We start from the raw sequence: 18672 nt of genomic DNA, 5'->3' as shown, positions 1-18672 counted from the left end.
GTCTACATTGGTGTTACCAACACTTTTGCCAATGGAAAAAATTCTCCTCACTCAATCAATAAAAAACAAATTGTGCACAGATGGAAAATCATTAGCTCTACCAAATAAACACTAAAAGAACTGCAGATGTTGTAAATCAGAAACAAAAACAGAAACTGCTAACAAAAAGTATCAGGTCTGGCAGCATCTGTGAAGAGGAATCAGAGTTAACTTTTCAGGTCTGGTTCTGAGGAAGGGTGACTGGATCTAAAATGTTAACCCTGGTTTCTCTTCACAGACGCTGCTAGATCTGCTGAGCTTTTCCAGAAACTTGTGTTTGAGTTAGCTCTGCCAAACTTGGTCTCTCTGTCACTCCAGTCCTACCTCAGGATAAATTGAGATTGACAGTGTCACCCAATCTCAAAAGAACACATTTTAAAATCATCAAGAAAACGGACCTACTAGTCTCTATGAAGCTTTACCAAAGAAGGACTCACTTGTTTCAGAAGAGTGTTTTAAATGCCAGAGCTATCTAACATCCATCAATTTGAAGAAAACGTATGAATAGCAGTAACACTAAAAATCAACAGGCACCTTATAAAGAGTTAGAAATGATCGGAAGTAAATTATATTTATATACAATCTTCACAGGGAAAATACACAACAATGGATAACAGTCAGATGAGGAGCCAGATCAACACTTCTTACACTATCCAATTTTTCCGCTGCTCCTGTATTTATTCAGGGACAGAATCTGGGTGGCTTCCAAGTTGGGCTAAAATCAATGGAAGACTGATAAACAATTTATAAGGTGTCTCCTTAATTCTGGTGCAAGATCAGAGTCAACTCTATTTATATATACTTTAAAAAAATTTGATTCTCTCAATCTTCCGCCAATTACAACGGATGTTCAGGAAAGCATCAGAGTAAATTAGAGGGATTAATTTTCCTTCTATGCCTGAGCAAACATAATGTGGTTACCAGATGCCTCAATGTCCTGTAGACTTGGTTCATTTTGAGCAGTAGACTATGGTAGGAGATAGCCAGCAGCTCCAGCAGCCTTTAATGCTGCAACATTGGAAGATCATTCTCCAGGCTCAACAAAATAATGTTGTGAAAGAAAGGCTCTAATCTGTGAGGGCTGGAAGGGTTGGCTGGCAGGTAGAAAGCAGTCAGCACAGTAGTAATCAAGACTGAATTTGTGGTTCACTCTTGTTCCTCCTCCCAGCCATACAGACAGAGACGGGAGTTTAACTTTAAAATCACTCCAACTGGAAAGTACAGTAAATCCAAACATGGCAAAAAAACTAAATGGTTATTAGGGAAAAATAAATACTATGGGCATCAAAAGGCCATGATTTGCTTCCAAAATTGGCTGACAGCCTGGCTCAGAAGACATTCCATCCACTCAGTAATACCCTGGTGAACAATGCCATTGGAACAACTCCAGTATTGTGCCAATGCCTCCCATTTGCAATGACGTACTGTCCCATTTCTAAGTGAGCAGTTCATCAATATCTTTCAATAGCTTCACCTAATTTTTATAATGTAAATGCTAAAACAAAGGCTTTCTGCGAAAGATATATATTTCTTTATTAAATCTGTACCTGTACAAGTTTGAAGTACATAGAGTCATAGTCATAGAGATGTACAGCATGGGAACAGACCCTTCAGTCTAACCCGTCCAAGCCGACCAGATATCCCAACCCAATCTAGTCCCACCTGCCAGCACCTGGCCCATAACCCTCCAAATCTTTCCTATTCAATACCTATCAAGATGCCTTTTAAATGTAGCAATTGTACCAGCCTCCACCACTTCCTCTGGCAGCTCATTCCATACACGTACCACTCTCTGCATGAAAAGATTGCCTTTTAGGTCTCTTTTATATCTTTCCCCTCTCACCCCAAACCTATGCTCTTTAGATCTGGACTCCCCCATCACAGGGAAAAGACTGTCTATTTATCCCATCCATGTCCCTCATGATTTTATAAATAAACCTCTATAAGGTCACCCCTCAGCCTCTGATGCTCCAGGGAAAACAGCCCTAGACTATTCAACCTTTCCCTATAGCTCAAATCCTCCAACCCTGGCAACATCCTTGTAAATCTTTTCTGAACCCTTTCAAGTTTCACAACATCTTTCAGATAGGAAGGAGACCAGAATTGTCCACAATATTCCAAAAGTGGCCTAACCAATGTCCTGTACAGCCGCAACATGACCTCCCAACTCCTGTATTCAATACTCTGGCCAATCAAGGAAAGCATACCAAACACCTTCTTCACTATCCTATCTACCTGTGACTCCACTTTCAAGGAGCTATGAACCTGCACTCCAAGATCTCTTTGTTCAGCATCATTCCCTAGGACCATACCATTAAGTGTATAAGTCCTGCTAAGATTTGCTTTCCCAAAATGCAGCACCATGATGACAAATTAGTTGCTGCTTTATTGATGAGTCACATCCAGGTTCAATGTTAGCCTCTTACAACAAATCATGTCACTCTTAGCTTCAGAAAACATAGAAAGGCTCCATAAAGAGTGTTCAAAGGTAACCTTTGAACCAAATTGATTATGCACTGAACAGGCTTAAATTAAAGTCATATATAAGTCCACAAGAGTCAGTTACAGATCCCTAATTAATAAAGCTTTACATCACTGTTATAATGTTAATACTTGTTCAATCACGTGGCTGATAGTTAATTTTAAGATCCTCTCAGAGACAGATAACTTTTTAAAAAGTGGCAAGTGAAAATTTCAGGTTTTAAGATGTTAATTATAACAAGTTACCAATATCACTCTTCGGCAATTCCTACTTCAAACTGCAGAGCAGAAGTAGAAGCACATAACAATCTTTAAAACTTATAACTGTAAAGTTAAGACTGGATATGCCTATTATCCTTCCATCGACACCACTGAAAGATCCAATTTTATTTATTGTTCATTTTGAAGCTTTTTCTCCCCTGCCTGTTCAGCAATTAGGTAATATCCCATCTACTAAAAACTGCTTCCTCAATATGTGTATTTAGGTGTCTGTATATTAGATATTTTCCAGTCAGATTAGGAAACTTACAGTGGAAAAGATCATTGTTGTGGTATCATGGACCAAGGATTTCTGCTTTTAGCACCATGATCCAGCTATCAGTTGTACTCATTTACAAAAGCATTTTTCTCAAGTATTAGCTGAAGTTCCTCTGCAAATCAGAAAATGTAAAATTTGCCATGAACCATGCATCATTTTACTGGAAAAATACTTTTTTTTAAACATTAAAAAACATTCTTTAATATATTTGAGAGTGGTTCCTTGATACAGCTGTTTTCATTGAACCAGAATGGAATTTTCACAATAATTCAATATTTTAAATTAGTATTTAATCCAGCATCTGTGAGAAACCTAATTTTAAATACCCAAAAATGTGCAAACAATGTACAGAGTCTTTTATTACAGAATTACAGAATCATTTCAGTACAGAAAGTGGCCTTCAGCCTGTCACGGCTGCACTGACTCTGCAAATAATCAATACATCTCATGCCATTCCTGTCTTTGTCCTGTAGCCCTGTACATTCATTCTTTTCAGATAATAATCCATTTCCCACCTGAATGCCTTAATACATCCACCAGTCTCTCAGACAATGAACTCCACATATTTACCACTTGGTGCCTGAATAGATTTCTCCTCATGTCTCTACTGTTTCTTTTGTCAATTGCCTTAAAGCTGTGCCCTCAAGTTTTCCAACCTTCCACCCAGTGGGAACAGTTTATCCAATTCCCTCTGCCCAGGCCTCTCATCATGATTTTGAATACCTTGATCAAATGTGGTCTCAAACTTTTCTTTGTCAAGGAGGCAGTCTAAATTTTTCCAATCTATTTATGTAACTGAATTTCCACACCCCTGGAATGATTCTCATTAACATTTTCCGCACACTCTCAATTATCTTCAAACCTCTTGTAAAGTATGGCATTAAGATCTAACTAGTCAAATATTCCTGTTGACATCAAGCCAGTGTTTTATAAAAATTTAACATAGATTCCTTGCCGTTATAGTCAGTGCCATAAGTCACATTCGACACATTAGTTTCTGAGTAAATTAAGAAAATTTATTCAGAGGTCTTTTTTTATTAATGTGTGTGTATTAGTGCATTTACACTCTAAAGGAGCTCGATTGTAAAATTCTACTCGATGTTTCACAAATGGGCACTGGGAGCAGAATCTCGTTACAGTGATGAATTAAATTTGAGGATATGGTCAGTTCGGTAGAGGTACCAGCTCCAAATTCAATTTGCAGTGTTCCATCTTGCTGTAAAATATACATGGTTCATGAGTGTATTGTGAGATGTCTCGATGAGTAAATGGATGTCATTTCAATGAGTACACTTCAAAAAAAATGAAGAGCTTTGGGATGTATTGAAAGATACTTTATAAATGCAAATCTTTCTTCAACAATAGATAACACCAATTGAAATTATGGTTAAATGGACAAAGTACAGAGATGTCTAGTTGTGCCAAGAGACTTAGCTGTAGCTCAGTGGGCTTTGCAGCATTTATAGCAGATTCCCATCAGTAAAAACATAGGTTTTGCCAAAGTGTTAGATTCAGCATCAAATAGCAGGGCAATAGGCCACCTTTTCCATTGGTTTAGCCATTTTCAGGCAAAAAGTGCTCTGGAACAAAAATAGAGGAATCAAAAGAGAAACTCCAGACCATGGTATTATTTCATCTCCTGCTTTATCTCAAATTTGAGGGTCTTTGCTGATGATTCCCAATCAAGCAGATTCTCAAACTGACTTTTCACTGCACAAAGCTGAACTGCTTATAAGTAGACAGTCAACATTGGGCAATGGATTTATGAGAGAGTTATCCTTGATGGCATGCATGATACCTATCTTTCAAACAACATCACTGGAAGTAAAATGAGAATTAGATTTATTGTCACGTGCTCAAGTATAGGAAAGCAGGAGTACAGTGACAAGTGTAAAAGGTCGCCATTCACCAGCACTATCTTGGTCACAAAATGACAATTAAACAAAACAACAAAATAACAATAATTGCTTTTAAAATAAAACAAAAAAAGCCAAAAGGAAAAAAAATTCCAGATCTTACAGCTTATCTGTCCATTAGCTCAATACTGTTTCATTGAGCTTCCTGTGTACAAATTGGTTGTTAAACTTTCAACATCATAATTAAAACCATATTTCATTGGCTGTTAAATGTTTTGGATGTTCTGATGTGATAAACTGAATCTTTAAAATGAAAACTCTTCTTTCTGCATAGAATACTTCTGTTTTGTTACTATTCTTGTCTGATCTTGAGCATACTTGAACAGAGCAATTATGATGAGGATTAATTTTAAAGTATCACACACTTTGTTTTTCTAGGAACAAAGAAAAAATGTACTGTGCACGTACAAAAGAATAATAAAAATCAGAAGAACTGCAGATGCAGTCACCGAAACTGAAATTGTTGGAAAAGCTCAGCAGGTCTGACAGCATCTGCTGAGAGAAATCAGAGTTAACGTTTCAAGTGACCCCAACCATTAATTCTGATTTCTCTCCACATATGCTGCCAGATCTGCTGAGCTTTTTCACAAATTTCTGTTTTTGTTCAAAAAAGGTTGTTGTTTTTTTCCAAGTGACCACACTGCAAATGAATTTATTTCGTTTATATAAAATTATTTGGAAGACACTATATAAATGCAAGTTTTAACTAACATTAAAGCGGGGGGACGGGAGCGGTGAATAGAACAGGGTAAGGGTAAATGTGGTGCAATAAATCAGCCTTGGTATTATTGAATGGGACAGCAAACTCGAGGGGGCCTGAGTGGCCTATTCTTGTTCCTAATTCATAACTAACTTGTATTTTCCAGCAGTAACTGTGCCTTTCTACAGGAGAGGCCTGCTCACTGTAAATGGAGGTGTGTGGTGGTGGGAAGGAGGTGGGTCAAGCGGGCAGGGGATTGTCCTGCGCCTTTTGATGCTGGAATTAACACCTTGACAAGAGGTTAGTTGGAAGTGGGGTGGGTCTGCTGGACTGAACTGCAGTACCCGAACAGCTGACACTTTCTGTGCAACTCACAGTCTGCACAATAACAAAATGCACCCGAAAGCGCGCAGACACGGGGCACCAGCAGGATCTGCATGCATCACCAGTTTTGTTCATCCCATTTCAACCGGCGACAAGCGTACACAGGCAACTCCCAGAGATTCAACATTCCCAATTGAGGCATGCGTTTCTGCATAATGTCGACCTCCTATCACCATCCATCAAATCCACACATTTTAGGGGGTGGGGGGGGGGAGGATTTAAAACAAAAGACAAATGAGTTGCATGAAATTTAAACAGATGGAGTGTGTGGCTCGTCTAGTCCTGGGCTCCATGTGTAAGCTTGGGTGCTGGGTCAGCGTGCGTGCGGGGGCGGGGGGGGGGCAGCGGCCACTTACCCAGGACCGAGCCGATGAAGATGAGGACTTGCACCCAGGTTGTGAAGTCTCGGTAGCTCTGCACCTCGGTGTGCTGCCGCAGGCTGGCGGGGGGCTGGCTCCCTCCCGCGGTGCTGCTGCTGCTGCCGCCGTCACTGAGGTTCCCGAGCTCGGCTGCCCTGGTGTCTGAGCTCCAGCTCACAGCGGAGCTCGCGTTCTGCTCCATGGTCCTTGCAGCTTCCGTGTGTGACATTGTCCAACTTCACCCCCACCCGAACATCTCGCAGAGATGGGGGGGGGCACCAAAACAGAGATTCTCCCCACCCACAACAAAAAAACACCTAATATCCCTCCCTCTTTTACTATTCTCACCAAGAGAGATGAACCAATTCTAAAGCAGCGTCCAGTAGTTCCCTAGTTCCAGTTGCAATTCGCCCCAAACTGGTTACTGTACCATCCACAAGCCCACTGCACAGGCGGGAATAAAATTCGTCAGAAATCGGTTGCCTGGTGACGACAGTGTAAAAGGAGACAGAAAAGGGGAGAGAGAGAAACTACTTTCATTTCACCCATTCCATCCCTCTCCTTTCACTCCTGCTGCACCTTTCTCTGGAGGTTTGTCCACCTCTAGTCGTTTACTGCGAATTCTCCCTTCACCCACGGTGAATATCTCCTCACGCTGTTTCTACTTGGGCTCCCCTGCTCACCCAGAACAGCACCGATTTATTATTTGACTGCATTACTGGAACACGGCGCCAGCAAAACAGCTTCTCCTCTCCAGTGACTCTATTCAAAAGCACTTTTTTTTTCTCTTCCAGAGCAATATTTAAGAAAACCTGGTAGCAAAACAGCGGCTTTTTTTTTCTGAAAGGGGCGTTGCCTCCGTCTAATTTTATTCGCCAACGCCAGCCTATGTAACTCCATCATAATTCTTCATCAGGTCAAAAAAGGACGCTGTTCAAACTCCAAACCCCAGAGGCACTATTTTATCCAAGAAAGGAAGTATTCGAACATTCATCGAGATTTACTGAGATGTTTTTTTAATTTCAGAATCTGTTCAGCCATGGAGAGACCTTCCCATTATTACCTGCATTATCTTAACTTAGACATGCAGTTGTGGACATTAAATCAACGGATCCTCCTTGAATAAATATCTAGAGAACAACAAAATCTAACATCAATCATTAAACAGATATGTGTGGAAATTTAATATTTCTGTTACTTTCTGGAGAACATATTTGTACTGTTTGCAGAGATTCACTCCTCCTGAAAGCAAGACTCAGCAATATTTATGGGTTTTGTGCTATATTCTAGCTGAAAGTTGTAGATCAAGGTTTTAAGATTGGCCACGCCTCCAGCAACACTGTTGGAATACAGCACCGGCATCTACCCATTGATTCTGGATTAGTGGTGCTGGAAGAGCACAGCATTTACAAACACCAGCAATGGTTCTCCTTCAAGATCCTCCGCTCTACGCTTGCAGCAATGCACCGGCACCTAACCTCTCTACCGTCAGCCCTGCCTCAGCTGAGGGCCACACTCTCTCAGAATTGCAAAGGACCCACTCTGTACTCCCACTCTGCTGAGGACATGGAGGTCCTGGGCCTCCATCACCGCCGCTCCCTCACCACGAGGTGCCTGGAGGAAGAACGCCTCATCTTCCACCTCGGAACACTTCAATCCCACGGCATCAATGTGGACTTCAACAGTTTCCTCATTTCACCTCACCCTAGTTCCAAACTTCCAGCTCAGCACTGTCCCCATGACTTGTCCGACCTGCCTAGCTTCTTTTCCACCTATCCACTCCACCATCTTCCCTGACCTATCACCTTCATCCCCTCCCCCACTCACCTATTGTACTCTATGCTACTTTCTCCCCACCCCCACCCTCCTCTAGCTTATTTGTCCACCCTTCAGGCTCTCCGCCTGTATTCTTGATGAAGGGCTTTTGCCCGAAACATTGATTTTACTGCTCCTCGGATGCTGCCTGAACTGCTGTGCTCTTCCAGCACCACTCATCCAGAATCTGGTTGCAGTCATTGTTTTTATCTACCCATTGATCCCGAAAATTGTCCAAAGAAATTTTACCCATTTAAGAATGATAAAAAAAACCAACAAAAACAGAAATGTTTTACCCATTCAACCCAGGAGAAATCCAATCCTGTCAATCACTTGCCTGATGTGTCTACACTTGGTTATCAGCAAAGTGATTAAAGGAATCATAGAAAGTACACTTGCAGCAATGATCTATAATCAGCTCACCAACGCTCACTTGGGTTCTGTCAGAACCATTAGGTGCCAGATCTCATTGCAATTTTGATCTCAACAAGGACACTAGGTGAATTCCAAATGTGAAACCAAGGTCCCCAAATAAAACAGGTCAACAGCGATAAGGATGAAATTTCTTATAGTGCTTGGGAGCCGTACCTGCCGCAATGGAAGAAATTTGTGACTGAGGTCAAACACTTCAGCTCCTGGACACCTTGACAGGAAATTCCTGATGAAGGGCTTTTGCGCAAAACGTCGATTTTCCTGCTCCTCAGATGCTGCCTGACCTGCTGTGCTTTTCCCGCACCACTCTAACCTTGGCTCTGATTTCTAGCATCTGCAGTCCCCACTTTCACCTAGGAAATGCTCAGGGTAGTGTCCTAGGCTTAATCATCTTCAACTGCTTCATCAGTGACTCTGGCATTGGGTCAGAATGAGGATGTTCACTGATGATTTCACAGTGTTCAGTTCCCATTCACATATCCTAGATATCAAAGTAGCTCATGCCTGCTTGTTTCAAGGGTAACCTATATCCAACCTTTAATTGGTAAGTGACAAGTAGAATGCATGCCTCATAATTGCCAAGCAATAGTGCCAATGAGAGATTCCGACCTTCCGCCTCCCACTTAAGATTCAGTGGCATCATTATCATCCTTTGGAAAATACAAATGAAAAGTGTGACTTCACCAGTCACATCACTAGCATGGATACTAAAGCTACTCAAAGGCAGGGTATGCTACAGAGATGGCCTTTCTTCTGACATGTTTCCAGCAACTATGGGTCTCAACTCAGCAGTTTGGTGAAACAATAGCCACTTGCTGGGATGTGTACAGCTTCAAGATTGCAAAAGTTCAACACTGTCTAGAAAAAAGTCAAAGGTAAGAACACATCTCCTAGTTCCTTTTCCATACGCTCATACAGTTGGGACCTTTTGCTAAAGCATAGACCTTGAAGAGACTTGATTGAAGATGATGAAGGAGCAGGACTTGTAGATATAGAATTAGCTCGAATTTACAACTCAGAAACAAACTATTCAGCCAAATCAGCCTAAAGCAGCATTTTTGCTCCATTCAAACCTCCTCCCACCCATTTTCATAAAAACCTATCAATGTATCCTTCTAGTCCTTTATTCTTCAAGTGTTTATCTTCCTTCCCTTTAACTATGTTGCTTCCCTGCAGCTAAGCTATTCACCTCAACGACTAGGTGTGTTATTGGTTCCACATTATCACCTGTGGGACAGAGTTGATGTAACTCACGTTTTTCACTTTGCCGTCTTTGCGTGTTTACAAACTAACATTGCAGGTTGTCTGCATTTTTACGCTATAAACAAATACTTCAAATGATCCAATCTGTTAATCAACACCAGATTTAGCTACTTAATGAATATGATACAGACAGATTGTGAACATTGTGCCAGAAAAGTCAATACTTCGCCAAACAGCCATTGCTCAGCAAATAAAGAATGGTAAAATAATGCCTAACTTCTGTGTTTGCTCACAGTGATGTCATATAACCTGTAACACAAAACAAAGATGCATTGGATTAGCTGGGGAGATGATAAAAAAAACTCTTGCTAATAATAAACACTTAAGCACAATAGTTTTATCATTCTTATTGAGCAAATTAATTTTATATTGATCATCACTTTAAATTTGAAATTAAACCAAATTTAGGAGAAAAAAATTCAAGGTACATCAATCTTGAATACTATCATCAACATGTTGCTTGGAGTAATAAATGGAGTCAGACAGTGCTATAGATTTATCACATAAAGTAAAAGCACCTTAGACGTAGCTTTTTATAAACCACAGGATGTTCCTGCTAAATCCGTACAACGGAAAGATCCTCACAATCATATTAAACAGATACTACCTGCATCATTTATCCTATAGCCATGGAAACAGAAAGAGCAAAAAGAAATGCTTGAACTGCATCTTGATTCTAATTTGGCACACAATTAAAAAAATAATTGTTCTTGTGGATTGGTGCCCAGAAATTTGAAAACCTGTATATCTACTGTGTATTTTATGATGTTTTACACCCTTGAAGAGAAGAGTGGGAGATATTCCAGTGCATGAAGAAGTTTAGAAAAAAATTGTGATGTGTTCAGGACACAAGAATATCAAAATAATCCAAAAAGTCAGTCAGGTCAGCATGGACAAGTTGGACCGAAGGGCCTGTTTCCGTATGGTACACCTCTATGACACATGACCCTCTATGAGATGCTGCATGGGTGTGCAAGGGAGTAAAGGCTGAAGTATAAAACAGTCTAATAAGAAATCCAGCAAAAATAATTGCTGGAAACTGAGTTTCGGGAACCCATGTGTTTGATCTCCAGCATCTGCAGTCCTCACTGAGCCAGCTGAGCTAACTGACCACCAAAGAAGAACAATACCATGTATTGAATGTGCAGAAATTCACCAAAAAAGAAACCAGTTACAGCCATGCCGTTCTAAGAGAGAAGTCTTAGTGTGGAGATAGTGTGACTCTTTGCAATTTGGTGTTTTTAAGGATATTGCACAGATAAATGGAATAGAATGAATTCAGCCTTTTATTGATTTTTGTAATTAAGCTTTTCCAACTTTTTAATTAAGGGTAACATAGTTCATTTTTTTCTTCTTGTGTAATAACTATTTTATTGTTTTTATGATAGTATGCTGACAGCATCTTATAAATGTGCACAGTAAATTACCTCCACATTAAACGAAAACTAGGATCCAACAAGCCAGCTTTCACTTTGAAATCTAACGTGTCCATCAGCTGAGACCAATACAGTATGGCCTTACTGTGTATGTTTTTTTCTGTTACGTTTTCCACATTAAAACAGTGATTGCATTTCAAAACCATTTCGTTGTTTGTGCCTTGGTGTATCCTGGGATGATATAAAGTGATATGTAAATGAAAGTCATTTTCCTAGCATTGTATGCACAATCAAAATTCTCTAAAGTAGTGTTCACACCCAATAAATTACTTTTGAAGTGCAGTGAATTCAATTACGGAGATATAACAAGAATTCTCGAGCTGACTGAGTAGCTGTTTGTTCAATATTTTCAGTTAAGGTTGTTGAATTTTGATTTCCGTCTGTTACATGTTGAAGGTAATATAGTTCCTTACTACTACTGTAAATATCACATACTTTAGCTGCAATGATGCAGGAAGCTCAGAATGATCTCTTGGGAGAAATTTCAATAAAATAATTAATATCCAGAAGCCTATTTAATATATGAGTTTTGAAACTGTTGCCTTCAGCTCAATAAACCTACTTATTATGCTAACAGACAGCAAAATATTTTAAAAACTTGCGATTGAAATAAGAGAGATAAAAACAGAACTTCAGAACCACACAGAATATATTCTTTTTTTAAAAAAATGTATTTCCAAAATATTTTTCATCTCTAAATGCCATAAGCACTTTACAATCAATTAAAAGACATCTGGATGGGTACACAAATGGGAAGGGTTTAGAGGGATATGGGCCAGGTGTTGGCAAATGGGATTAGATTAATTTAGGATATCTGGTCAACATGGACGAGTTGGACCGAAGGGTCTGTTTCCATGCTGTATAACTCTATGATATTAAGTACATTTGAAGTGTAGTCACCTTTGTAATATTGGAAACATGGCAAAAAGATATGGGTTCAGTGAACATCATAAATATCAATGCAATAATTGGCTGAATGATCTGTTTTAGGCACTGACTAAACAGTTTACTTGAATGATCTGGCAATTGAGGCGACATTAAAAGAATGCTTTGAAAGCTTTGGATACATGTAAAAATATAATTTTACCTGTTGTAGTTTTTTTAAAAATTCATTCATATAATTTTGGCATCACTGGCTATGCCAGCATTTATTGCTCTTCCCTAATTGCTTTTGAGAAGGTGGCAATGTGCTCCCTTCTTGAACTTCTGCAGTCCACTTGGTGTAGGTAGCAACCACAATGGTGTTTGTGAGCAAGTTCCAGGGTTTCAACCCAGTCAGACTGAAGGATCAGCAATACATTTCCAAGCCAGGATTCTGAGTGACTTGGAGGGGAACTTACATCTGGTGGTGTTCCCATCTACCTGACGCTTTGTCCTTCTAGGTGGTAGTGGTCACAGATTTGGCAGGTTGTCCACGGAACCTTGATAGCTTTCTGTTGTGAATCTTGTTAACCTCTGTGATAAAAGTTCTTTTCTTTTTTAATATGACTTTTATGCAATTGTGGGCAACAGCATTGAAACGTGCAGTAATTGAATGGACAGTAATTGAATGTTAAGGTGAGATGGTTAAACAATCTAATTTTGGAGGCAGTCAATGTTTGAACTGTGTTGCACAAATGAAACTTGCATCTCGTCAACTCAAACCTTGGTGTTGTCCAGGAATTGTTTTATAGAGACATGAAATATTCTATTGTCTATCTCCCACCTTTGTATAAGAAAATAATTACCAAACTCTATGGCTCAGTTTAAATGGTGTTGTCAATTCTTGTGATGCCATGATCAATATTAGCAGGTAGCACCTAGAATAGATAATACAGGTAGTTCTTCTATATCACAATGGTTGTGTTCTTGTGCAACGCTGCATTATAGAAAAATCACGCTTTAGAAACAGTGCTTAAAGTGTTGGCACTGTAATCGCTGTTACAGACAACACATGTTTTAAAAGTTCATACTTTAGAAACAGCGTTCTCAGTTCGTCAATCGCGTTGCAGCAAATTCGCATTAAAGGAATGCGCATTAAATCAGAACAACCTGTAGCTTGAAGATCTGAAATCAACTGCAATGTTGTCAACATTTAAACCAAAAAAATCTTCCTGGATAAGAATGACATCAGGTCAATTTGTGAATATTAAAAAAGCTTCATAGCACTAATGGATGTAATTGTTACAGAAGATCAATCATGCTGTCATCAGTTAACCTTAGAAGGCACACATTTGAGTCCAATTACTCTAAATCTATCTTTCTGCCCACTGCATTACGATTTTACGCATAACTCTGTGTGATATTTGTGTATCCATAGCAACACAAGTAGTCTAAATCTCCTGGATTTTCTGAAGAGTGATGATCTGCATCTTTTCACAGTTGGACACATGGTAGGAATATTGGACTTCATCAATTCACAGCCTCAAGATTAAATCCAACACACGTCGAACACATGTCAAAAGACAGAATTTACTACACTCTACCATAAAGAATGAGTTTCTTCACAAAATATACTCCGTTAGTATGTGACTATGAACAAATTATCTCTTTTAAAATTCTGCTGTCCTTTTCACTGATGTTACTACACACAGTATCTGAGGACAAAAGACGTTACAACCTGACGACTGACTCGAGAGACTGTGTACAGCATGTTGACTCAGCATGATGGAACAGCCTAAAGGTCATCTAACACCAGTCTTTTAGATTTGACATTATCATGAAAGAATCATTACTCACCGAGCAAAAAAATCCATACTTCAAGGAAAAATATTATTTCCTATTAACAAGTAAATGTGACACTCAATTCCAGTTCTCCTCTGAAAAGAAGCAGTTGTAATGTTGGGAAAGGAGTAAATATTTGTTCAAAGAATGGGAATGCTTTGTAAGAGTTGATGGATTATGCAACTTTGTGCTTCTGAATTCTCCAATTTGTTGGAGAAATAATTTCTTATTTTATCAGAGGTCCATATTGAACATGTCCAAAATGTTCAACACATTTGTGGCTAATTATAAGCAGAGACATTTTCTGTCCAAACTTTAACTACTAACAAAATATGAGAATTGTTATCAAACATATGTTAGTAGTCGTTGTAGATAAAGATTGTAGAACAGGTCACCTTAAGCAAAAATAAAAATCAGGAGAGCCAAGAAGGACCACAAAATTAAATTATTGAGGAATAAAAGAGACAAGCATTGGACAAAATCTTACCAAAAAGCATCTAAGTGTCAATTTTGTGAGTTTCAGTGAGTTTCTTTCTGTGAACCCAAAAGAGTTTTCTTGTGCTATATTCCCAAGCCCACCTTATTATCTATGCACCACGCTCCATGTGCATCGTGAATCACATTCTCCCACTCGCCACAGGTAAAGATACTGATCACCACTGGGACCTCTCATGATTCCTGGCACCAGCGCCATCTTTAACATCTTCCCTGCACCTGCTCAAGCACTGCAGCCTGTAAATGCCCTGAAGTTTCTTTAAATTGTTCTGGGAAACGTCGGACAGAGAGTAGTTGGCATCCTGCATCTTTACTTTGTACGTACAGGCGCCGACTGTGAGAGTATACCCCTAGATATCTGTGACTGATGGAGGTTTAAAAGTGCAAACAGTAAGCTGGAATCACTGGTTACCGCTTTGACTTTCATGTTAGGAACTGTTGGCATCTGGTTCCTATTCAGCAGGAGAGAGATGGGAGGCTGCAAGTCAGTGAGGCAAGATGATGTAATAATGAGAATGTTAGTGCATGTTAGTGGATGCAAGTAGGCCATGTGCAGCTCACCAGCCATTCAACACTTAGAACATTTTATTCTCAACAGCGAGAAGCACATCACTATCAAATCTCACGTAATTCTGCCAACTTTGTCACCAATGTCCACATAATTCAGGGGATGGGAAGATTCAGTCCATTGTCATGTTGTGTATTCTGGGCCCAAGACAGGTCCTGTGGTAATGTTCATCCTAAGCTATCTTTTGACAATATTTTAAGTAGTGGTGGTTCCTCACCGTCTTACACTCCCAGCTGTCTAACTACCTCAGCCAAAACAAGAGTCAAATCCATGCTGTTGACACTATACTGAAGCACACACTAATCATCAACTAACTAAACAAACTGCCCCCCCCCCCACCACCAAATAGTTTATAGGCACTTGGATAAAAAAAAGGCATGATAGGAACAGGGCGGACAGGGTTAAATGACAAAGTAGTCATAGAGAAATGACAAAAGTGTAACTTATTTTTCTTTCACGGGATGTAGGCATTGCTGTTAGACAGGCGTGTATAAGCCAACCGTAATTGCCCTTAGCAACCACTGAAATTCTTGATGTGTAGGTACAAACATAGAAATTTTGACTGGGAGTTCAGGAATTTGACCCAGCAACAGTGAAGGAATGGTGATATAACCCCAAGTCAGGATAGTGTGCAATTTGGAGGGATACCTGCAGGTGGTGTAATTTCTCTGCTGCTCTCATGATGGGCATTAGGTTGCATCTTGGTTCTGTCAAAGGACCCTTGGTAAGTTGTTGCAATGTATCTTGTAAAGTGTGGATACACAATACAGCGACGCAGTGGCTTAGTGGTTAGCACTGCTTGCCCCACAGCGCCAGGGACCCAGGTTTGATTCCAGCCTTGGGCAACTGTCTGTGTGGAGTTTGCACATTCTCCCTGTGTCTGAGTGGGTTTCCTCCAGGCGCCCCAGTTTCCTCCTACAGTCCAAAGGTGTGCAGGTTAGGTGGATTGGCCATGCCAAATTGTTTGTAGTGTTAGGTGCATTAGTCAGGGGTAAATGTAGGGGAATGGGTCTGAGTGAGTTACTCTTCGGAGGGTGTGTGTGGACATGTTGGGCTAAATAGCCTGTTTCCACACTGTAGGGATTCTAATCAACAACTATACCATATTCCAACTGTGTAAGGAGTGAGTATTTAAGGTGGCGAATGAGGGTCAAACTAATGAGCTGCTTGGTCCTAGATGATGTCAAGCTTCTTGAGTGTTGTTGGAGCTGCACCCATCCAGGCAGGGGAGTATTCTATTCCACTCCTTACTTGTGATTGGTAGCGTATAGGTAGATTTTGGGGAGAGTGGGGCTGAGTTACTTGTTGCAAAATTCCTATCCTCTGATCTCCACAGTGTTTATATACTAAGTACTTCTTTTCAGGTAGTGATACAGTTTTGATGCATTTAGCAAAGGCAATTTAAACAAAGATGTGCAGTTTGTTTATCTGGTGAGAGACCATAACCTAGGCCAGTGAAACTGATCTGAAGGATATGAGAAGATACAGTCTCATTTATGAGAATCATCTCCAATAGAACAAAGAAAGTATCCAGAATGAGAAGGACAAAATTGACTAAAAACTAAAACAATGCATCCCAATTGTTTGAATGATAATAGAATCAAATTGCATCAACAAAGTCTTTGATTTTCTCTCTTGTTACTGGCACAGTCATACAAACATATGAATTAGGAGTGCAATGATTGTAATGAAGTCAACCAGGTGCACCTTTTAGAATATGAGTTCCCCAACTGGGACTGTTAACCTGGTTCAATCAGGGAGCCCTGGCTGACAGATATAAACAGGAGTGTCAGAGGTTCTGAGAGCTGGCTCTGAGGAAACTGGACCAGTGTTGTGTACTGTGCACATGTAAATAAAGGGTGACTTGGTGACAGAATACTGGCCTCTGTGGAGTTATTTCAGTGAGAGAATGAAGTAAGCACCTGAAGAAACTTGCTCACAATGGTCATCTTTGAGTTGGATTAAGCATTTCTGGCATCATGCCGTTATTTGGCAAGCTTGTCTCATTCCATCCTGTTGTCGAAGACTGGGCCCAGTATGTGGAAATAATGCATTATTTTTTCCAGGAAAATGGTATTAGAATAGCAACAAGTAATTCTCCTAACAGCTCATGGACCTGCAGCTTTTTTCAATTATTAGGAGCCTATCATTTCCTGAGGCACCAGATACTAAAACCTTTCAAAATTTGATGGATTTAGTAAAGGAATATTATGATCCCAAGCTGTCTCTAATTCTGTGATGCTATGGGTTTTTCTCAGCAGTTTGAGACCCAGGGGAATCCATGTCAGGATTTTTGATGAGATTAAGATGATTGGCAAAGGAATGTGACTTTGGTTGTAATCTTAGTGAGATACTGAGAGACTGTTTGGTATGTGGAATTAATGATTTAGCCATGCAAATACGCCTATTAGCTGAAGCTCAACTGGGCTTCAAACAAGCACTACAACTGGCTTCACCATTAGAAAATGTGGGTTACAGGGTGTGTCGATTGAAGTGGATCCCCTCATCAGTGCGACTGAACTTGAGGAACACCACTTGGGCGAGGACAACTGCATAGCCTCACTCAGGGCATATCCTGAACAGAGGGACTCTAGGTCAGTGCACAGCAAAACCCTAAAACAAAACCAAGCCTCGGCTAAATACTTAAGATTTTCTTCAGGATTCAGGCTGGCGAGCCATCGTAGTTGCTGCCGGTATGTGGACTTGATTCAGCAAAAGAGTCTCAAAACAATGCATTCCAGTCGGTTGAATGATAATAGGATCAAATTGAATCAACGGAGTCTTTGATTTTATCTTTTGTTACTGGTACAGTCATACACACATGTGAATTAGGAGTGTAATGATTGTAATGAGGTCCGCCAGGGGAGTAGTATCCAGGAAAGTACACACCCTGGAAAGCCCATCTACATCTGGCTTGGAACAGTAAATTACTTATCAACATCCAAACCAGAACCAATCAAAACAAATGTCCTACATTGTAATTACTGTTAGAGGTCCTATAGACTACTCTCAACAGTGACTTCTTTCTTCCACTATACTTCATCTCCTCTCAAACCAATTCTACATCCTAATATCCATTATCAAGGTCTCAACCTAATGCACAAATACCGTCTCTAATTAACAGTGCAAACCTTCCTTTCACCAAGCTTCTATTTTCCTTCAATGGCATACATCCCTCAATATTATTGACCTTATCATGTCTCCATGAGATCACATTTATCTATTTCAATGCAAGCTATCATTTATGAAAGCATTTATTTTTGATTTTCCATTGCCTTTATAACATTCAGTCTTGATTATTTATTTATGCATTCCTAGTTGTTTTTCTGCCCACTCCTGCCATTTTTGGACCTCATTTCTTGTTACTAATTGCCTGTCTTATCTCTACATTTTAATATAGCACATATTTTTATATTTAATTTGTTGACCTCACTGCTTAGTTTAGAACCCTATCTTCCCTAGTTAAGCAGGTCATAAGAATGCTGGTCACAGCATGGCTCACTCATGGCTGTCCCAATGGTACAGTCCCTAATTTCTCCATAA

General features: G+C 39.9%; 1 protein-coding gene across 1 annotated transcript in view; it reads right to left on the bottom strand.

Moving 5' to 3' along the window:
* The window catches only part of gpr176 (G protein-coupled receptor 176), a 46746-nt gene extending 40127 nt beyond the window's left edge, over positions 1-6619 (bottom strand). The window contains exon 1 of the mRNA XM_060828954.1: positions 6415-6619. Within this exon, the coding sequence (XP_060684937.1) occupies positions 6415-6619 (205 nt within the window). The remainder of the gene's footprint in view (positions 1-6414) is intronic.
* Positions 6620-18672: the final 12053 nt, after the last annotated feature.

The sequence above is a fragment of the Hemiscyllium ocellatum genome, chromosome 8, assembly GCF_020745735.1.
Source record: "Hemiscyllium ocellatum isolate sHemOce1 chromosome 8, sHemOce1.pat.X.cur, whole genome shotgun sequence".
Taxonomy (NCBI): Eukaryota; Metazoa; Chordata; class Chondrichthyes; order Orectolobiformes; family Hemiscylliidae; genus Hemiscyllium; species Hemiscyllium ocellatum.
The sequence above is the reverse complement of the archived record's forward strand: the minus strand, read 5'-3'. Positions and strand labels throughout refer to the sequence as shown.